General features: G+C 40.3%; 1 protein-coding gene across 8 annotated transcripts in view; it reads right to left on the bottom strand.

Annotated features, from left to right (window-relative positions):
* SAMD12 (sterile alpha motif domain containing 12) overlaps positions 1-23,651 on the bottom strand; it is a 182,455-nt gene that overhangs the window by 77,896 nt on the left and 80,908 nt on the right. For 5 of the 8 annotated variants that reach the window (XR_011139306.1, XR_011139305.1, XM_068933160.1 and 2 more), the window contains one exon: positions 18,358-18,498. Coding sequence is in view for 6 of the 8 variants with exons in the window: in XM_068933160.1 (XP_068789261.1) it covers positions 18,358-18,498 (141 nt within the window). In the remaining 2 variants the exon portion in view is untranslated. Of the gene's footprint in view, positions 1-236; positions 303-18,357; positions 18,499-23,651 lie in introns of all 8 variants that reach the window. The other 3 variants (XM_068933157.1, XM_068933155.1, XM_068933156.1) reach the window with 1 other exon arrangement.

Here is a 23,651-nt window from a genome sequence, read left to right on the forward strand (position 1 = left end):
TATATAAACAAGACAAAAATAAGATTATCATCATACTTTTTATAAGTAAGTTAGTTGTCTTATTAAGCAATGAAGTATTACCTTCACTTGGTGAACTGAACATCTTAGTTCTGGTTACCTCATTTCTCAAGATCTCAGAACTGGCAGATCATATCCTTTACTGCCCAGATTTTGTTCACAGATTAAAAGAGGAAAAGAAGCTTTTTAGCTTTTTCTTCTCTCAAGTGGTTTCTTACCTTTGAATGAACTAGTCACTGAATTGAAATAGCTGAATAAACATGAAACAGATATTATCTCTGCACCTGCAGAAGTCAAAAAAGAGTTTAGCACTTCAACAACAAGTGTTTAACCAGTGACTTTCATCAATCCAATTGTCTGACTTTCTTTGCATTTCGGCAGCAAATACTCACTGCTAAACATCAAAAAATATGAATTTAAATAATTATGGGAACCTGTAAGATCTAACCTTACTCTGCTGACTGAAGTTCAAATAAATTTAATGTACTCTTCTTTAAAAAGTAAATATGTAGCACAGTTTCAATTTAAAATCACATTAAATATTTTATATCCACTTTGCACTGCAGAGTTTGCAACTATTGGAAATACTGCACTATTTTAAAGCAGTTTTTTGTTTCTTTGATTTTTTTTTTTTTTGGTAAGAGGAAGGATAAAAAAACCTGACAAAGGCCTTGCTGTGAAAAAACACACAGAAACACTCATCACCTCATCCTCCACAGAATTCAAATGTGTTCTGGGGAGAAGAAATAGACATGGGATAGATGTGAACAAAACCAGCTTTCAATATTCAGGACTGTGATGCAATTACTTTTAAATAAATATGTTACTGGCTTCAAAAGCTTTTAATTCATGCTTTTGCAACTGTAGTACAGTTTTTAAAAATTCAAGCTATTCAAGCTGTAACATATACTAAATCTTGCTTCACTGCTACCAGTATGGTTCAACCTGGACTCTCTGCACCAAGTTTGACATTTTTCCTACTTCAGACACAGCTCTGAACCAAAAAGCTGCCAAGATGTCAAATACTGCTTTTAAAGCTCACCAGACTGGTTTTCAATTGTAACAGTTTGTTTACGCCTTCTCTTAACTCTAAATGAAAATATCACTTCATTTGCACACTGGATAAGCTGGGCAATAAAGAGAATAGTTCTGAAAAGGAACTAGAGATGCTAAAACCCATACAATTGGGCATAGATTAATTTTATTTTCTGTTTGACAAATCTGTCAATCATCTAGATCTGATGTGCCAATAAAACAATACAGCTTAAGGCAATAAACATCTGAGATCCATCTGCTCTTTAGAACATCGAGAAGAAAAGGAATTGCTCCCTGCGGCATTCTGTACACTTGAGACCATTGGAGTCGTGTGCCTCTGCTGCTGACAGCAATTCAGCTCTCCCCATCTAAGCCTGTAGATTTCCAACCTTGTTTCCTGTGCTCCAACTGGGCATGTTGTGTGGCTTCCTCTCCCTTCTCCATACAGTTTGAGACCTGATGGTAGGGATGGCATGCAATTATACGGGAAAGGCTTCAGAAAAGGCAGGAAAGCAAAAGCAGAGAAAGCGCGAGTGAAGCCCATACCAAAGGGTTGACCTAGCCCAGTATCCTGGCTCCAGCAGTGGCTCTCAGCAGCCATGGGCTCCCTGACCTGCACTTCAGATCTAGTTCACATCCATTATGTCCTCCACTACCTTCTTAGAGCTACCTCACGCCTCCTTACTGTCCCTGTCCCTGTGCCTCATACGACTTTCCAGCTACATCCAGAAACTCCCCACAGTGAACACCACCGTCAGGATAGCCTTCACACCCCTGACAGCACAAGTCACTGGTCTAAGCAATTGAAGGCAAGCTGGAACAGATAGTAACTGGTACTGTATTAGCTACTCATTTGTCTAATTCTCCAAAGAGCAGGTGTAGCCAATATTGAGCTAAAACATCATCAGCAACCAAAGAGCTGCCCACTGTATAGACAAAGGTTCCAAATACAGATCACAGCAAGCAGAGCAGAGCAAGAAAATATACAGTCGACAAGGCTGAGGTGTTCATGACAAGAACCATTTCCCAGCTACGTTTTAAGAAAAGCAAAACAGGTAAATACTTGTTCAAGGAGTTTGGCAGCCATTCAGGGGACATGCTACTTTCTCACATGAAGGTAGAACTAAAGTAAAGGTTTCTTACAGGATATATACAATCCACTGATGTTAGGCTGGCTATAGATCTTGAATTCAAGTAACACTCATTCATTTCTCACCTTTGACTGGCAGGAGGAAAGGGGGAAGAAGATCTCCAGCCTGAATGAACACAGGAGACCCAGACAACAAGCACAAAGTTCAGCTGCTTTCTTAAGTGAGCAGCACTGAGTTTTAGCCAAAGGAAGACAGGATATAAGTAAGCAAAAGCTCCTTTGTACCATTTATTGGTCAAGTTACCTGCATTATCCAACTCTCCTGAAAAGCAAAAGTCCAGGAAGACAGAGCACACTGGAAAAGACCCTGCTTTGCTGGGACCCATCAGATTTGTCCAGATTTTGAGAAGTCTGTAACTTCCCCCTAAATATTTAATGCTAGCATTGAATTGCCAGTGTTGAATCCAGGCAGTTCTTTTGAGAATGACTTGCTCTAACTCACAACCACGCTGACTCCCGTGAAGCAAGATGGGCAAACATCCCATCCTTTGATATGCAGGACTCCACTTGCAGGTCACAGACAGAGCAGGGCATAAATGTGAGATGGGACCACAGAGCTAGGGGAATGCCTTTTCTAGAAAACCAGCTTTTGCCATGCAGTACCAGATGTAGCTAGTCTGCAAATCACAGCTGTGTTTATGGGCATGCGGAACTCAGATGGGCAAGCGAACACACGTAAATCAGCTTTTGACCTTCAAATTATCATGCAACAAATATATAAACAACTACCCAGCACAGTGGCTCACAGAACTGATAGAGGCTCTGGTGAAGCCTCTACCCATCTGTGAGCCTGAAGCCTCGCAGAAGAAGGGTATGGAAGTGAGGGGCAAATTGTAGGAATCTCACAATGCAGGAGATGGGGCCAAGCTGGATCAGATCTTTACTGTGTCATTCTGCTAAAGTGCCAGAGGTGACAAATTAAGCACGTCACCCACTATCGTTCAAGGAAGTCATGCACATTATCAGTTTCTTAAAAATGCTGACAAAAATTGTGAAGGAACAGAAACAAGCAGTTAAAGCTGGGGGTCTCATTACTGAAAGCCTGAAACACCCTTTTGGAAAGCTGGCCTTGTTTGTTGCAAATCAGTTTCAGCAGGCAATTTGAAGCTATCATACCAGCATGCTGTTATATTTAAGTTAATAAGCACTTACTATTGATGGTTTCTGCAGTGGCTATTTAATTTTTAATCGTATCCTTAACTTAGAGTTTACATTTTGAACCAACTAGAGTTTGTGCATGTGTGCATGAGTGTGTGACACAGAGAACATGGAAAACTGTGTTCACCCAGAAGTACAATAACTGGATATGTGTTCTTTGGGAACAGATTTTTTTCCTTCCCTTATCAGTTCTAGGGGAACTGCTACCCCTTCCAAACGTCAAGAGAGTTAAAAAAAAATTGCCCACTACGTCAAGAGATAGATGCCTCCTTCTGTCTGAAATTTTCTCACACCGTCCTCTTATTTTTCAGGAGAATGCCACCTCAGTCTGCCATCTTATGTTGCACCATTCTGCTGTCAGAAATGGGCACTGCTGATCTCTCCGTACAATGCTTAACGAAGAGTTTAGCACTGAATACCATTAAAATATCCAGTGCTAAGAAATGGGCCATTTTACTGGCACCTTCCTGAACAGAAAACCCAGCATCGCTTTTCATCTGTAGATCAGACACTTAGGTAACACCCTGGGACACCCTCATCCTCCTCACCTCCATTTCAACCTTTCAACAGATTCCTACGGTCATAAAAAATAGATGCATTGTAGGGACGGCTCATTTATTTTTAGGCACTGATGATTTTTCATGGGAATCAACAATAAAATTCTCAATTACAGAGGTAGAGTAAATAAACCAAAGAAGAGTACAACTTCAGAGAGAGCTAGGTGATGATAGAAAGCTGAGTAATAGAAAATCTCAGAGTCCAAGAGATGAGCTAATCACAAATAAAATAACATTACATTCCTATTACTACCTGACACACTGGTTGGTGTAATGTCAGTGATTAAAAAAAATCAAAAAAGGAGAGTCAGAAATCCACTCAGTAAAGACATACTGCAGTTGATATGGATCCTGGCAGGATCACCTCTCAGGAGGTGATCTGACTCCCAAAGCAGTTCCCTGTACTTGAGCCCTCTACATCCAGACCGCCTCTGGTCGCACGCTCAGTTGTACAGCAAACGAGGACAGGCAGTAACAGGGCTGCAGTCTCAGGCAGAGACTGCTCTCACTCCCAGCAGGCAGAGGCAGAAGGCAAGTAGCATCTACTTTGAGAAGAGACCAGGGCAAGTACCTGAGCAGCTCCAGGGCACACAATAAAATGGGCTCCAGCACTTGCTGCCTCCTCCTCCTTCCATGTTTGTGGCCCGGCACTTGGGTGCTTACATCCCTCTGCAGCTGTACTGCCTGCATCCTCGAGAGCTCCCTATGCTGAAACTCGCCAGAGTGCCATCTGCTTTATGTTGCTCTTAGTGGGAAAAAAAAAAAAAAGATGCAATTCTAGCCCTCTGCAAACATACCACCTCAAATTTCACTTCATTTTCTCTACAGCATAAGAAAGATAAAGATAGGAAATCGATACGTTTAGAGAAAAAAGAAACATCTGAAACTTCCTATAAAAGGAAGAAACTAAAGGGTTATGGCTAAAGATGTCATAATAGTGGTAGAAGAGCTTAGATTAACCTGCTGAGGATTAATGTGCACTAACAATGGAGAGGAGTAACTGCTTTTAGGCTAAATGCTTTCCCAGGTTACAGTCCCCATTTTCAGGAGCCCATTGATTATTGTAGCCAAAGAACTGGGCAGTTACATGTACCTTTGCGCAAGAACTGTTCCTAAAAACACCCACACCATGGACTTTTTCTAGGGAGTATGCTCAGATCTGCACTCCAGGAACAGGTCTCCCGTGTTTAAAACAAAAGCCTTCTGCATCAGCCAGGCAGCTTTAAAAGGCAGCTTCAGTTCTCATTTTATTCTTTGTCCCGGGGGGCAGGAACTTGAAGCAAGGAAGGATGAGAATATGTAATAAAAGGGAGACAGGAAGGTCTCCAGTAGGCTCTGAGTCCTAAAGATAGCAATGAAACTAGCACGAAGGGAAGGAGGAAGCTACCCTCCCACATAAGAGGAAACCCCAAAATAAAACCTTTTGGCAGATGGTAAAAGGCTTTCTCATTCAATAAAATGAACGAGCTGCATGAGAATGCAAGAGAGCTTTAAGGGAGACACAGAAGGCCCAAACAAAAGAAATAAGAAGAAGCTTAGTTTTTCATTCAATTTTCTCTGCTATTATTTCAAGTCATTTTTAGATAGGTTTTACCATCTTTTCTATTAAATTGAAACTACACAGTGCATAGTTTTCAAGGGACTTTCACTTTCATCTCCTGTAATAATTTACATGAAAGGAAAAAAACTCTTCATCATTTTTTCTGAATTATAAAGCAAAAAGTTCAGTTTCCAAAGAGCACATCGGTTGTGACTTTCAGCCTGGTCATGGCCTCCCTGTTTAAGACTGGAACCAACTCTACATAGGCAAAAAGAGTCACAATGATAAAATAATAACAATGGTATAATATTAGTATCAGAATTAACCACATCCAGATGAAAGGATGAACTCAGAGGACGAGGATCTGTCTAACTGTAGCTATTAAATCATGTCTGAGAAAAATGTTCTAAACTCAATAAGTTATAACCCTATCCAAAGACAGTAAGTAAAATGAGTGTTTCTCTACTTTAGAGTAAAGGAGCATCTAAATTGCCAGTAAGAAAACAACCTCAAAGCCCCTTAACCAGAACTTGTAGCTGATTAATTTTAGTCTTTTTGGTTGCTGCTTTAATTCTACTACCAGTGAACAGCAGTTAGCACGGGTGAAGAATTCTTCATAAAAAGTAACAGAATAGGAAATATAATGTTATCAATTATCAAAAACATGCAATGCAAGGATATTAGCCTAACTGATTTTTGCTAATAAGTACAGATAAAATCAGAAAAAATTAATTTACTAAGCAGTGTAAGATTGGTGGTGATTTAGAAGTGGGTAAAGTCACTTCGTTTATGTATCATGCTGTGAAGCAAAAAATTGGAAGATCTACTGCCTAGATTTCACCTATTCAATTTTAGCTATCCCAAAATAGACGGCTAGTCCACTAGCCAACAGATAGAGGCAAGAACCTCCAGAGATGCGTTGGCATCTATTTTAGAAAGGGACAAGATATCTCTCGAGGTGGCTATTATTCTTCCTTGATTATTCAAGGAATATGAGCAATCAGTTCAAACAGATGCCTAACGTTTAGGTGTTTAATGTAAGATGAGACAAAGACACTTCAAACTGCTCTAGCTAAAAGACATTATACTTGATTTTTATCTTTGATTATGCCATTTTAGTAAAGAGCATGAACGAATAAAAAATAAGATAAAAAGCAGGTTTGTGGGTTTCATTTTCATCAGTGATTATGAATTTAGGATTTCAAATAACATAGGCAGTGCATACCATCAAAAGAGGATTTGAGATCAAGTAGAAATTAGGCCTTACAGAGTTAAGAACAAAGTTCTAAAGAAAGTAAAACACTAAAACTGTATTTTGATACAATAAAATTGGCAAGGGATCACAATGTTTTTCAACTTTAGCAAGATCTATGTTGGGTAAAGAACAGAACACTTATGTCTCTGTATTTGTGGTTTTAATAAAGTTACTAAAAATGTTTATGCATTTGATTCAAAGGTCATCAAAGTCATTGGTAACCTTCATTGATTTGAATGGGCTTTATAGTCTCATAGTATTGAGGGAAAAAAAATGGGGTTGATTCTGTTCTCATTTTAATCAGTTTCACATTTCGCTGAAATCAATGGAGCATTACCCCCTTCATTTGTCCTCACAGAAACAAGAGCAAAACTGAGGTCTCAGATCTTCAAAGGGAGGTTATTGCTATAAAATGGAAGTATAAAATAAACATTATGGTAGACATAAATTTACATTCTTCTGAGTGCAGTAACTACTCTTGCTATCTGCTCACAGTGCTGCAATTGATAGGCATTCAAAGAAAGATCCATGGTCAAGGTTTGACTCAGCTGAAGGCTTTCCCAGACTATATCCAGGTGTATTATAAGCAGCAGAAACTTAAAGATATTAGTTGTAGGCGCTCCTAATTCTTAGAGACAGTCTTGATAGAAGGACTCCTATCTTCTGCTCCCAGCACCTGTTATTTAGGTTCTTCGCCTAAATAACCTGGGCTCTGACCATCTAGATCAAGAGAAACCGCTGAAGAAATCAGTAAAATATATATATTGTTATACTAGAAACATCATGTGATCAGCTAAGTCATGTAGAACTACTGTAAAATTCCCACAATGACAGGTCCGATTACTGGAGGGAGCCAAAGAAAAAGCAGTTACAGGAAAGCACTTACAGTATAATAAAGGAAAAAAATCATTGCTGACAAAGCAACAGTCACAGCTCCTAGTGCTTAATACAGCAGCTGATATTTAAGAAAGCAGAAAGAGAATTTATCAACTAACAATTCTAGCAAACAAGTATCAGTAAACAATAATAATTCACTCTGAAAAGAGCTTATTAGGATTACAGGAAAATACACCACTATTTTCACCACCATAGCTGAAAAAAACTCTCTGCCTAAAAGAAATATTTATAGAAAAAGAAAAAAGCTCACAGATGTCTCACTTTAAGGAGATATATCCCAGCAAAAAGATATTTGTTACCTTGATGGGCTGTAAGGGCTTGCTGTTTTTCTATGATCGTAAAAAAACTATGTTCCAGGTTTAAATAGAGATCTACAAATGTCAATGATATAAGTATTAGTGTCACAGTCAACAGCTGTAACAGAATGGATGGCAGCTGCATTGCTGGACACATTGAAGTAATTCTTGAATCTAGAGAAAGACGCATTCAGAAAGTGCCCAGTTGACAACTGATTTGTCACTAGAGTTGTAGAGGCAGGACTATCACTCCCTTTCTTTTCCCTTTCCCTTTCGTTTGAAATATGGTTTGTTTGCTTCAAAAACTCTTCAAAGTTTGGGCCAAGACTTAAAGTCGATGGGATATCGTTGGAATGATGAGCTCAGGTCTATCTGCATCCTAAATTGCCTGACACTTTTAAAGGCTGGTCCACTGTCTCAGATCATGCTGATTGCTTCTTCCAACATCCAAAAGTCTTTAAATACAGCTGGACCGTCTTGGTGCCTTATGACAGAAATTCACAAGGAATGGCTGAAGAGCTCCTGGAACGAGCTAAAGACATTCTTTACCAGACAACTGTAGTCTAATCAGCCCTTTAAATACACAGGCTAAAGGATAATCAACAAAGCAAAATGTGCAGGAGCTATTAATCTCTTGGTCCAAGTGTAACAACAATTCTCAGTTACTCAGAATTTTCTGAGAGACTGAAAGACAAAAACAAATAGAAGAAGAAAGAAGACTTTCCTCTTTATTTCTTGAGAAGGCAATGACACAATGCTTTAAAGAAAGAAGGAAATATGATTACCAGTCCCTCTCCATCTCTTCCTCTGACATATGCAGAAGAGAAAAGGAAAGAAAAACCAAAAAGCTTAAAGGACTTGGGAGAATAAGTTTTAACAACAGAAGTTTTTCATTTACTGTTCCCTGAACAAGGCATAATTAGTTGGTAAGAACACCCTTTCTTTGCCACGCAACACCTTTCTCTTTCAGATCTTTCTCTCAAAACGCAGCTCCCGAGAGTCCTATGCAACAGTGCTCTCTCATCACAACAAACAAGAAGAGAACTTCAGAGTCTGCTGACTGATGTTATAGACAGAAAGCTTCAGAAATGGTCTCAGTAAAGAATGAAAGAACATGGTAAAATAATTTTTTTCAAGGCCAAGGTATTAGAGTTGCTTCAAATCCATCTTATGCTGTCAAATGACAGCTGATAGCAGCTGGGCATCCCAGATAAACTGACTGGGAAGATCTGAATCCTACTCCTAGTGGTAGAGGACTCAAAACACTAAGACCATGCCAACATATGTGCCTTCAGCCTGCTCTCAAACTTGAAGGGGAGCCTTGACATGCCTTTGTGTTCACATATAAAGGTCTCTAACTTTGTTATACCTGTATTTCCTAAGAATGAGCTCTGGCCCTCTTGGGGTATTGAATGAGCATGCCAAGTCAGAGAACTGACATTTCATTTCAGACTGTCTGGATATAAAAGTGATGTGAGCACTCCCGAGTAGGATGTTTCCTAATGAAGTTGCCTTCAGCTGGAAGTCAGTTCTACAAGCCAAATGTATGCAAACCAAGTATTTTGCCAGCTGTGTGGACAAGCTTAACTGAAAGTAAGCTCTAGGATGTGAATGAGACTTTAGTGTGGTTGAGAAGCTCCAGAACTGTATGGTACTACCTACCATGTAGATATAGCCTAAAACTTAACGCTTTACCCTGACACTAAGAAGAACAAAGACTGACAAACCCTTAAAAGTGATAGCTTTGGAAAAGGACTGACGTCCATTAGGAGCTACTGCAGATTTTCACAACGCATCCTTTCTTTGAACAGATAACTTTTCATAACTCAAGTGACTGGGAGCTATTCTTTACTGCTAAAAACTTAGCAAACTCTGCGGAGGTAACACCATGTACAACAGTACATATTTAAAGGTTAGAATCACACAATAGAGCTGTAGCTGAACTGCAAATAAAATATACATTTATCCCCAACAATTCCCTAGCCACGTTTTCACATACATGTTGCAAATCGTAGCTGCTATATTTATGTTGTCATCCTTTGCAATTAGCATTAAAAAAAAAAAAGGTGCTTTCTTAGAAGTACCCTTAGGTTGCACAGAAGAAAATCAGGCATTTTTTGAAAACTGCTCAGCATTCTGGAACAATTCACAGCCCCTTAATCTCAAGGACCACAAGATCATTGATAATATTCTCCAATACATTATTTTATAGGGAATCAATTTCAATTAAAAAGCATTCAAACAGTGATGGAAAAATTCTATAATATTGATCTGAAGGGGGAATCAGCACAGTTAAATTAATTATCATACTTGAACATGTCATAAAACACTGGGCTAATGCCCATGCATTATGGTCCTGTCAAATAAAGACATTTTAAAAAATCCCCTTTCCTTTGTGGAATATGTCCTAGATCTACATACTGCCTAGCAATAAAGGAGCAATTCTTAACACTACTGACTGCCTATGTATAACTGAGCAAATGAAGGTGCTCTATCATATGAAGCATAAAAGCCATTAAGAGCAAATTTCTACTTGAATAAAACCACATTAATTTTTAAAAGTACATTACAGAAAGACTTTTAAAGAATGTGAAAGAAAAAAAGGGAGAAACTTTTAAACAAAACAAGTTCCTTTTATACAACTTACAACAGCAATTTTACAAAGGCATAAAACAGAGAGGGTTTCCTCCCTCCCCCTGCACCTTTCCAGTAATTATAAATCTTTATTGCACAGGCAATAAATGCCAGTAACAACAGGGAGAAAAATACTTGTGAACTAGCTGGCAATGTTCACTTCCAAGGATTAAAAGCAGAAAAACTTTATTTTACATTTTCAAAAAGTTTTAAAGTGACTTTCGTGTTTGTTAAAAATGCCAATATGATGAAACACTTTGCAAACAGAACATATTCATGCAGGCGTCAGTAACACCAGTTTCATAAAATCAGAAGGACGGTGTTACCAAAGCTGATTGAAGTAAACAGGCCAATTCATCCTGCCCTCAGTCCAACTTTTTTCAGTGTGGGTGTTCACATCTAGGCATACTGAGTGGGAATTGATCTCACCTAATTTTAGACATCTACCATACAGACAAATACAGTTGACAGTCATCTTGAGTTCCTATAATAATCAAGGGAGAGCAACAGCAAAATTTATTTCATGTGTCTGAGATGTGGTATGGTATATCTGGAATACAGAGAATGTGTGGCTCTACTGAACACACCGGATAGCAGGATTGCCTACAGTCTCTGCAGAAGGCAGATGATACATACCCAGCTGCAGGCACAGCAAGTTAAGCGTTGGCACTTCTGCCTCCAGTGAGGCTGCCAGTGACTATGTTTTAGCTTGTAAGAAACCTGATTTGAACAACCTTATCTGATGACAGAGTGAGACAGATACTAAATGGATACTAAAAGAATCCATTAGAAAGGGAAGCACCCTTCCTAATACAACAATTCTGGATACTAGGGAGCATAGGGAGAGCAGATCACAGGGAGGGGCCAGGGCTCTGCAGTCTCCCTAAACAGTATCTGCTGCTGCCACTGTCAGAGACAGAATATCCCAGGGCAGATGGATAGTAGCCTGATCCATAAGTGCACTTCTTATCTTATTTCCAACCCTATCCACCTAGTTTGACCACAAAAGTGGTAGCTGATCAAGACAGTCAGTTTTTGAACCAGAAGCCCAGTAGTGGAAATTTCTATGCACTTTCATAGGGGAGGAAGGAATTAAGGACTTCAATTTCCTCATTTATTTTATAAAACAATTATCAACCCAAATTTTATTCTATGCGTGATTTCTGAAAAATCTTATTAGAAATGACACATATGTTACATTGCAAATGGCACCATCTTACAACAGACAGACTTGATTTATTTAAATTCTGTGTGAAAGACTGTACCTGTTAATGGAATCACTTTTACCAGCTTGTTCTTTTTAGTTGGGTAAAAACAAGTGATTTCTGCTGGCACTGATCACAAGCAGCTGTTATTAAATCACAGCCTCTGACTCTCAAAACTTTTCTATTTGGTTGAAAGCCTGTCGTCATGCTTGGTCTCAGCACAAACAGCAATGTTTAATTTTCTTTTTCTTAAACTTAGAGCAAAATTGTTTCTCTTCTTTAAAATGAACACAATTGGGGGAAATATATATATATATATATATATATATATATATATATATATATATATATATGTATATATAAATTTACATATATTTATATATATATATATATATATAAATAAATTAAACATGCAAGACAGTTTTGGTTATTCATTAGTTCAGAAGGACCAAACTTTCCAGACCAAATTTTCCAGCAGACCAACTTCTGAGAAACTTGAAAAGTGGGAATGAAAAAAGATCAACATTAACAAAATAATAAAAAAAATAGGCAACTGCAATCATGTCCTTGCAATCACACAGAATGGGTAAAACGACATTCAACTGAGCTGCAATCTTATTTATAAAAACATATAAAAATGTAAGCATATAATAATATTATACAAATAAAATCTCGCTTTATAAGTTCATCAATATAAATTTCATAGTTGCATATTTGTTTCCATATTCATACTCCCAACTAATATACTATGCATATTGAAGGACAATTCTATGGTAAACACATTCAAAGTATATTAACATGTATTGTCCAGTGTATTGGAACTTATTCTATCTGTCAGCTGAATCATTAGATTATTTAATATGAGTATGTGTTAGCATCACAGTAACAACTAAAAGGTAACTATCAGAACAACAGGAATTCAATAGTCTATCAGGGACTGAAAAAAGTGGTTGTACTGCAAAGTATATTCTTCAGGTTAGAAATCAAACACATGAAATTCAAATAACTGATGGCATAGATGGAACTTGACATTGATCTTCGCTGGTGCATGCATTTTAAATATTTTATCTGCTCACAGATACACACTCCCCATATGATGTTCTGCTTCAGCTAGAACAAACAAAAACTGTAGGGAAACCCTCACTGCCTACTTGTAACCTGAAAAATTTGATTTTCAGATGTCTTAATGGTGTTTAAAGTCTGGGAAACCTCTCAAGAACAGCCATGGCTTCTGACTCCCTAGATTAGGTCTTCTGTAAGTGCTGCACGTGTCCTCAACTGGGAGGGGAGAAACACAGTGACGACTGCTCTTTTGTCCTCTAACGGATGGTATCAAAGTGTTTTTACAGTCTTGGAAGAGAAGTGCTAACATAGGACAGGACAAGCACTAAGACTCCTACAGTGGTACAGAAAAAGAGGACATACAATGAAAGGAACTAAGAGGGATAGGGACAAACAGTGAAAACAAACCAATATGGAGAAGGTTAAAATTTCATTATCTACATTCAGACAATTTCACATCCTGAGCCCTGGAATACAGTTTTGATGCTATGATAAAGGATGAAGTACTATTTTTGGACAATTTCTGTCAGTGTACCCCTGCTATTCTTTGTGTTCAACTCACGAGGTCTCAGAAATTTTGGAGCATAAAAGCAGCACAGGGCAAAGGAAATCAGCTGGGAACTAGGTTTGTTCAAGCTTTTCTGAAATATCAAGTGTTTTTTCTGTGCCTTGGATGCATGTCTGGCATGCAGCACATACAAGAAACATTTGCATAATAATTTATGCTGTAAGAAGATGGGCCCTTCCTGACTAGCTGGAAGCTTCAGGGTGATGGAAAAGAGAAAGAGAAGAGAAAGGTCAAGAGAATGAATACAAAAAATGGGTCCTGGTAAGAGAGTAAAAGAACTGTCGATATTTCAAACTCTGTACATCTCAGAACACCACCACAGAGATGAAACCATGATGCCGTTAAGTGTGCCATCCGCTCTCTTTGAAGGCAGCATACTGCCTACATTGAGTTCTCTCGAGGTAACATTTGCTGTGTTTTCAAGATAAGAAAAAGAGTATTTCTGGCAGAAGAAACCCAAGATTCTTCAGATGCCAAAATCTTGAGTCCAGAACGCTCCCAGGAAAAAAAATACAACATCCTGGAAGTGTAACAGGATCACCCTCTATCGCAAACTTCAGTTATGATTTCTTTACAGGGATGACAAAGAAATGTTCTGATCTCAGGTCTCTGGCAATGCTTCTCAAGGGACATGAAATACAGTAGGCACGGATAGTTGAGATATGAATGTACCCAGAAGGCCTAGACTGTAAGGAGAGAGCAAGCTGGAATCTCTTTAAATCCAAATTACTTTCCAGTTTTCTATTTCTGAAATTTTTTCCAGTTCTCAAATTTTCTGACAACTCAAGTCCCTTTTTAGGCAGGTATGTAATTCCCAATCAGTGCTGCGTACCTGAGGCATCACAAAAGGGAAGGTCTTTGTGTTCGGGATTCAGAAGGTGCGAGTGAGTCTAGTACTTAGAAGCTTTGGTTACGAAAAAAGGCAATAAATCTCCTCAGACATGATGATGCAAGCTGAAATAGCAGCGTTCAAATTCTTCCCATCCTCAACGTTAACAAGGAAGAAAGAGATAAGGTCAGCAGGAATTAGGGTAATGTTTCTGACAGCCTGTGAGGGTTCAGCGCCAAATACTTGAAATTTTGTTTGTTTGATCCTGCCCTCCCTTTGTCCTAATATTAAGATGCTGCTAATAATGCAAAAATCCTTATAACGTGTTTCAGTAGGGTTTTTTGGATCATCTTGGTTTTCTTACCACATCCACCTTGAAGGTACAGTTACAAGGTTCCTCTCTGACCCAGTGAACAATCCATCACTAGAAAGCACAGGTCCCAGTTCATCTTTCCTCAAAAGATGAGATGCATCTTGAATGTTCTCCAGTTCATTTCCTGGAGGAATACAATGCTAGAGTACTATACTAGCTTTTGAATGGGACTATTTTAGAAACTGAAGGAAAGGAAAATATTGGTCTTATCACTGTGCACATGTTTTCCAGCAGCCAAGCACCAGTGTAGGATGAACGGAAAACATACTGAAGAAATAATGTCAATAAGTATCAAGAGCTGTGATGCTTTTTAAAGAAGCATAAAGCCTTATTCTAACACACTTTGACAGCAGGAGAAATCTCCTTGAAGAAAATATCACTACCTGTGAGCAGGCTGAATATTCAAGTAGCACTTTGCCTTGTATGAGACTCGCAGAGAAGATTAGGATGGTCAATGTCATCTTAAATGCAGGTATGATCCTAAATCCAAACGTGCATCATAACCTCAACCCTATTAGCACATTCCTGTCTATGGATACTTTGCTCAGAATCACACATAGCATTGCTCTGTCACTTTGAGGACAGACTCTTCTATGCTAGCCAAAAGCAAGGCTCATATTGAAAATCCCAGAGTAAATTCCTCCCTCTGTAGTTATGTAAAGCTTTTTTTTTTTTCTTCTGAAATGCTCTTTCAGCTCAGGATTAGCATGGAAACAGTACAATAACAATGTTTCCAAAAGTGTGAAGCTCTCCCCATGAGACACTGTAAGAGATTTTGTCAAATTAGTTCCTCAGCTTCACTAAGTCTCCAGGAAAAAAGCACAGATCAGTAGCTGGGCCTGTGCCCTCCTACCCTGGTGGAGGTTGGAAGAGCATTTCTGCTGATAACAGCCTCAATCAAACAGTGCTTACTCCTAAGAAAAGTCTTTCTAAAATTCAAGACAGGTCTTCAATTACACAATCACATTTTAGCTTTAAGATCCTCAGAACAGACTGGATGGTTGTGTCCTTAATGAAGAAGGAGAGTGAAATAGTTTTAAGCACCTTTCTAAAATAGGAGTAAAAAACTATTTCTCTAGTGAGTTTTTCAAAGTGAGGTTAACTTTCTTTGTGGACAACGGAACACAAAAACACTTGAAATATCTGATGAGTGTTATATAATGCTTTTTTAAAACCTACCCTGTTTGCTCCAGCTTCAATCAGGTTATGAACTAAAGTCAGTGGAATCTTTCCACTGACATCAGTGGGCTCTGAATTAGGACTTCACTGCTTGCAACCGAGCATGTGCACTAAATGAATTGAGAAAGGGTTTGTTAACTGTCTCTTTGACCTAAAGATCTCCTGAGCTGGGCACTGAGAGCCAGAGGTTTTTTTTTTTTCCTTTTTGGAGGACATTTTGGAGGGCAACAAAGGAGAAGCACGGCTCCACTAGGACCCATATTTTGCAAGTGGAATTTCTAAAAGACAGAAACGGCTGGCATGCAAATGTGTTACTTTTAGAGAAAAATTGTTGTCTGAAATAGAAAAGGACTAAAAGGAAGTTATTCTAATAACAGCCTTGATTAGGAATGCATAAGCCATAATAAGTGTGGACACTGTTTGAAGAAACTGGGCAAGGGGACAGAAGCAGTTTCAGAGAATATCTGACATTCACAAAGCTTTCTGGAGCACACTGCAGTTGAGAAATTATATCTTACCCTTAATACTTGCACTTTTAACAGACACACACTGCAAGTTGGTATAAATGAGGTAATATTGGACAGGAACACTGCTGCCATCCTACCAATCCTATCCCTGCCTCTGGGATCATACGAGGAATACAGATCTGCTGCACAGGGGAACATTATGTGGACTGTTGTGCAGCCCCATAATTTCACCTCTACTTAAGAAGGCTGGAACGGAACTGAAGTGCTGTGCAATAGCCAGTGCCATTACAGGGAAGAGAGTAAGAGCTGCAGTCCATCAGCTTCTGGTAAGCTTGTCCCCAATTTCATAAAGCAAATGATGGCACGCTTTTATATGATCAGACTAAATTACACTACCCTCTGCACATGTCAGAGAGAGACCTCATCAAAGGCACGTCTGTATAAGGCAAAAGATATCTATCCATCACTAATCTGACCTTCACGATCCAGCACGTTCCTTCTCCTGTAGATAAACATTCATGCTCCTACCACAGCCCAAATCTGTATCCTTAATTGCATGGATGAGGAATAAATCTCAATGAATGCTGCACTGAATTCCTAGAAATGGCCATCACCACTGTCTGACTGTTCATGACTCATACCACCAGTTGATGTTTCCAACCCAGAGGTGAGCCAGTGAAGAATAATAAAAGAGAAGCCTGGAAACACTTAGTACTCAACACCAAATACAACATATGGAGAAACCTAACTGGACTACACGGAGCAACTAATCCAGACTTACAGGTAGTGGATTTTCACTGTCCCATATCCATGTAGTCCCAACTTTTGTAAGCAGGCCTGAACCAGTGGCGGATGGTGACCAGAACTTACCAGTCCAACAAACTCCCTAATAACATTGCATATATACAGGAGGACAGAAACCAGCTAACATGGGACAAAAGGATGTAGGAACAATGGGTGAAGGGAAAAGGTAGAGCGCTATACATCTAGTGAACGGATGCTGCAACACATGCATGGGGACATGACAGAAGATAAAGTGAGGTCATATTCTCAGATCATCGCAATATGAAGGAGTCCTAAAGCTATACACTATCCTCATCAGAATCCACATGAAACCAAGCCTGAAGGAACAATTCAGTTGAGACAGAGACTCTTTCAGATAAAATGCAGCTTACTCAACTAATCAGAGCTTTTCCCCAAACACAGTAAGCAAGGTTTAATCAGGAACACAGTGTCATGTGTGAAGGACATTTTGTTAAAAATATACTGCATATACTAAAGAACTCCGTTTTTTTTTCATATGATGTGACACATAACAGGCACTAAATCAAAACAACACAGAAGTGTGTGGTTTATGTGATCTTGCTGGACTACCAAACAAGGCTGAATGTGGAGAAATTACTGCAGATATATATTAGGAGATGTCTAAAACTTTCTTTACAGTACCATCACAATGACTGTTTTTGTTCTATGTTGCCACAGTAGTTAAAAAGCCTTAATAGAGAACTAATAATTTAAGTCATTATATAATGTCTTAAACTTATTTGGAAAACATATACAAGCTTTTCTGCTATTCCTTCTTCCCTGTCTTCTAATCAGGATCTCCATACCGAGCTGAATTTTGCTCTTTCTTACCAGTATAAATTAGAAACAACTCTATTCAAGTCAATAAAGTTACTCCAACGTGAAAAAGGAATCAGCCATCTGCAAAAAGCAGAGTCTAACAGGTAATTTTCCACTGACAGCTCTTACCATAAAAAAGGTTACAGAAATTACTCTTTTATCAAACATCGAAAGTAAACAATTAATGCAAAATGTATAATGTCTATAAAGACAGCACGTTCTCTGCTAGTGTCCTTTGTATATAATTATTTTCATCTTTGTAAGCAGGCACTTAAATAAGACTACCATCAAGCTTGTAGATGGAGCCTACTCATCATGCAAAACAGGCAATTGAACATATCTATTTATTTATACATTATTTTATCTTTTGTTCCCAACTTGGATGTGGAATCTGAGACACATGTTCATGCATCATTTCTTGTGGGAGAATGCCAAGTTACCTTTTATGCCCTCAAGCAAAATTCTCCTTCCTAATCTCAATAGCTGCCCACATCAAAATTATTTTTCATACCTTGCGTAAGCAGCTGGAGGTTTCGAACTTCTTCTCTCACCTTCAGCTGAAGGACTTGCTGCAGAATGTGCTGTCTCAGACTTTCCTGGGCAATGCCCATTCGTTCAAGCTTTTTGTCAGTGAGTCTCAGCAAAGCACGGCCTGGATGCAAAAAGAGTCAAAAAGAAAAATCACCCAAGGATTTCCATAAATGCAATATTCTCCCTCTGACAGGGTGATTTGCCACAGCAAAAATTCTCAGCCCTGAAATACTTCAATCTGAGAGGATAATGTTTAACCAGTTAGATACCTTCTTACCATCAGAGATCCCTGTTCTACTTTCACTTTTTCTTTTTAAGTTATATTTTGTTTTGATGCTTTGTGAGCCATTAAGGCATGTGAAATAGGCATCTTAAGCCATTTCAGATGACAATGGTATTTAAGACATTCCCACAGGCTGGTAGATAAATACGACACATGCCCTTCTTGAGTGTCAGCAGGTCTCCCACACGTAGAATACACCCATAAGCCTGCTGTTGGTCCAGGTAAGTCAAATGGCTCTTCACGCCTATTTTCACCATCTAAATTACTCTCCAGAAACCACTAGTGAAGTGAATGTGACCAATTTAATCAATTTTAGATATTTTGAGGATGACATTTCTCAGGAGGGCTCTGTGAAACAGCCTTCCAAATCCTTCTGAAGAGTAATCTGTAACAGAAGAACAGAAAAAAGGGCCAGACTTCCCTTCTCTGGCCCCAGGCAGGATCAGTTTTATCCAAACCATTCCGGAAAAAGATGTTTGCCCAACTTGTTCTTAAAGAGCCTAAAATCTTTGCAGGTAGTCACTTCCAGTTCATCATTTATCTTTTCCATTAGGAAAACGTTGAACTTTGGTCCCATGGACAGTGTAGAAGACACATCAAAAAAATCAAACAATCCAAACTCCCCAGATGCTGCTAGTGGAACTCTTGACTCCCATCTTTTGGGCACCACCATGCTATAAGCAAACAGGAGGAAGGGACTACATTGGCTGAACCAACACTAAAGAAGTATTTGGACCAAGCAGAGTATTAAAGCGTGAAGCAGAGCTTTAGCTTAGGAAGAAAAACAAAACTTACTCATTTTGGTCTTCAGAGGTGTTGTAAGCCAGTATAGGGAGGCATATCCTAGGGCCCTCCACCGAACCTTGCAGAATATCTATACACACACACACTCACATGATATATATGTACATATATATATGTATATGTATATATATATATGTACATATATATCATGGCCCATACTGGCAAAGCATGTTGGAGCTACACGGATACTACCTGGGAAAATGGCACCTTGTCTGGTTTGTTTTAAAAATAGACTCAACTTTTTACCTTCCCTAGTTTTCACTCCAAGTGCTTTTAATTGCACTTCAACCACTTCAATTGCACTGTAATTGCACTTCAACCACCCTGACATCTGTTGGGAAGACAGCACAGCTAGGCACAAACAGTCAAAGAGGTTCCTGCAGAGCATTGATGATAATTTCTTGACCCAGGTGGTGGAGATGCCAACAAGGAGATGTGCGCTGCTAGACCTTGTACTAGCAAAGAAGGTCTAGTTGGAGAGGTGAAGGTTGGGGGCAGCCTTGGCTGCAGTGACCATGAGATGGTGGAGTTCAGGATCCTACGAGGAGGGAGCAGGGCAATGAGTAGGATTGCAACCCTGGACTTCAGGAGAGCTGACTTTGGCCTCTCCAGGGACCTACTTAGGGGAATCTCCTGGGGTAGGGCCCTAGAAGGAAGAGGGGTCCAAGAAAGCTGGTTAATATTCAAGCGTCACTTCCTCCAGGCTCAAGAGCAGTACATCCCTCTGAGGAAGAAGTCCAGCAAAGCGGGCAGGAGACCTGCATGGATGAGCAAGGAACTCCTGGCACAACTCCAGCAGAAGAAGGAAGTCTACAGAATGTGGAAAAGGGGACAGGCCACTTGGGAGGAATACAGGGACGTTGTCAGAGTGTGCAGGGATGCGACAAGGAAGGCTGAGGCCCAGTTGGAATTAAATCTGGCAAGGGATGTCAAGGACAACAAGAAGGCCTTCTTCAAATACATCAATAGCAAAAGGAAGACTAGGGAAAACGTCGGCCTGCTGCTGAGTGGGGAGGGTGCCCTGGTGACAAAAGATACAGAGAAGGCAGAGTTATTGAATGCTGCCTTTGTTTCAGTCTTCACTGCTAAGGCCAGTCCTCAGGAATTCCAGACCTTGGAGACAAGAGAGGAAGGCTGGAGAAAGGAAGACTCTCCCTTGGTTGAGGAGGATCGGGTTAGAGATCTTTTGTCCAAACTTGACATCCATAAATCCATGGGCCCCGATGGGATGCACCCACGAGTGCTGAGGCAGCTGGCGCATGTTATCGCTAGGCCACTCTCCATCATCTTGGAAAGGTCCTGGAGATCAGGAGAGGTGCCTGAGGCCTGGAAGAAAGCCAATGTCACCCCAGTCTGCAAAAAGGGCAAGAAGGAGGAGCCAGGAAACTACAGGCCTGTCAGCCTCACCTCCATCCCGGGAAAGGTGATGGAGCAACTCCTCCTGGAGGTCATCACTAAGCATGTGGAGGACAAGAAGGTGATCAGGAGTAGTCAGCATGGATTCACCAAAGGGAAATCCTGCTTGACCAATCTGATCGCCTTCTCTGATGGAATGAATGCCTGGGTAGATGAGGGCAGAGCAGTGGATGTTGTCTCCCTGGACTTCCGCAAGGCTTTGGACACTGTCTCCCATCACATCCTCCTAGGTAAACTCGGGAAGTGCGGGTTGGATGAGTGGACGGTGAGGTGGATTGAGAACTGGCTGGAAGGCCGAGCTCAGAGGGTTGTGGTGAATGGCGCAGAGTCTAGTTGGAGGCCTGTGGCTAGTGGTGTCCCCCAGGGGTCAGTCCTGGGTCCAGTCTTGTTCAATATACTCATGAATGACCTGGAGGAAGGGACACTCAGAGTGCACCCTCAGCAAGTTTGCTGAGGATACTAAACTGGGGGGAGTGGCTGACACACCAGAAGGCTGTGCTGCCATTCAGAGGGACCTGGACAGGCTGGAGAGCTGGGCGGAGAGGAACCTCGCGAAGTTCAACAAAGGCAAGTGTAGGGTCCTGCACCTGGGGAGGAATAACCCCATGCACCAGGACAGGCTGGGGGCTGACCTGCTGGAAAGCAGCTCCGCCGAGAAGGACCTGGGAGTCCCGGTGGACAACAAGTTGAGCATGAGCCAGCAGTGTGCCCTTGCGGCCAAGAAGGCCAATGGTCTCCTGGGCTGCATCAGGCAGAGTGTTGCCAGCAGGTGGAGGGAGGTGATCCTGCCCCTCTCCTCAGCCCTGGGGAGGCCTCACCTGGAGGACTGTGTCCACTTCTGGGCTCCCCAGTACAAGAGAGACATGGTGCTACTGGAGAGAGTCCAGCGGAGGGCCACAAAATGATGAGGGGACTGGAGCACCTCTCCTCTGAAGAAAGGCTGCGAGAGCTGGGCCTGTTCAACCTGGAGAAGAGAAGCCTGAGAGGCGATCTCATCAACGTGTACGAGTATCTGAAGGGGGAGTGTCAAGAGGATGAGGCCAGCCTCTTCTCCGTGGTGCCCAGCAGCAGGACAAGAGGCAACGGGCACAAACTGAACCACAGGCAGTTCCATCTGAACCTGAGAAAAAACTTCTTGACTGGGAGGGTGACAGAGCATTGGACCAGGTTGCCCAGAGAGGTAGTGGAGTCTCCTTCGCTGGAGATATTCAAAACCCGTCTGGATGTGATCCTGGGCAATATGCTCTAGAGGTGCCTGCTTGAGCAGGGAGATTGGACTAGATGATCTCCAGAGGTCCCATCCAACCTAAACGATTCTGTGATTCTGTAATTATTAAAAATCCTTTCTTTGATTTCTCAAGCTTTATTCTGACACCAGAATAGAATAGCGAGGAGTAGTTACTCCCTCTGCAACACAGCAGCCTCTGTGCTACCCATTACTGTGGCTTTGGGATGAATGGTGCAATTTAGCTCATCATAAAGTATTACTCAACACAGCAAGATAAGGCCCTTATTCAATTTCTTTCCTTACAAAACAGCTATATGGGTACAGAATTTTTATGATTATTTTAATTAAAGAATTTAAGATAAATCAAATGCCAATGATTTGAAGGGGCATTTGCCCGAACCCAGCAGTCAGCAGTATTTTCTAACTACTAGGTTTCACATATAAGCAGATCAATTCTTTGAAGTGGCTGGTGCGATCCTGGTATGATGTAAATATAAAACACTGGGCTATCACTATTAAAAAAGTAAGATTTATTGGTCAGATAAAAAATGGCAGCGTTCATACATTTTCTGCCCTTCCATGTCCCTCAAGCACTCCTTCATGCTATGGAGGATGACCTTTTGACTAAGAAAACTTTCTTTGAAATCATAAACAAGAGGAATTCTATTGGTTAATGTAATACCAAAATATTGAAATCGGTTTCTTACAGATCAATGCTTGCTGTCCAGTTCCCCTGCTGGTAGAGACAGTAATAATGACTTCAATTTTTATACTGCCTTATCACACTAAAACATCTCAAAGCAATTTAAAAAGGATGTACAGCAGTCCAAGAATATGGTCAGTAATGTCAATCTAACAACCGAAAACAAGTAAGAAGTAAACAAGTCATCAGTTTAAAGAGTGCCAGCATCCATGTCATCTTAGGGCAGGGACTCAGCGTCAGTAATATAATAGGACAGACAGAGGCCATGCATTTCATCCAGCTCCCTCCACCTCCTTTTGGCCATGGGTATAGCTTTATTTCTTCTGGGCACTTCTTTATTCCATATTGAGATAAGTTTGCTACTCCAACACTGCCTTTGGAAGTCGAGTGCGAGCAACACAGAGATGTCTCTTCTCAATTCCTGGCATGCCAGTTCTTCCACTGCTTTGGTTCAAAGCTCGATGTCATTAGAAAAAAACTGTCTTTGACTCATACTGTTTGCAGCAGCTTTTACAAACTGCTTTAAATTAACTCTTTCTTGCACCAAATCCAGTATGACATGTTAAGGCAGTGATGAGTAAAGAAGGTAAACATCCAAAGGCAGAAGGTGGCATTTCAAGAATGCAGTAAGTGACCTGAACTAAGAAAATTCAGTCCTTCCCATACTCTCTTCCCCCTCAACCATCAAAACAAGAATATCCAAGTTTGAACTGGAATAATTTACTGTTATGGTATTAAGTCATGTATGGCTAATGTACAGATCACAGTCACCAAAGAAAGTTACTTATTAAGGCCAAGGTTTCCACAACCAGCTAGTGATTTCAGATGCTTCGATGACTT

Source organism: Struthio camelus, chromosome 2 (assembly GCF_040807025.1).
Source record: "Struthio camelus isolate bStrCam1 chromosome 2, bStrCam1.hap1, whole genome shotgun sequence".
Lineage (NCBI taxonomy): Eukaryota > Metazoa > Chordata > Aves > Struthioniformes > Struthionidae > Struthio > Struthio camelus.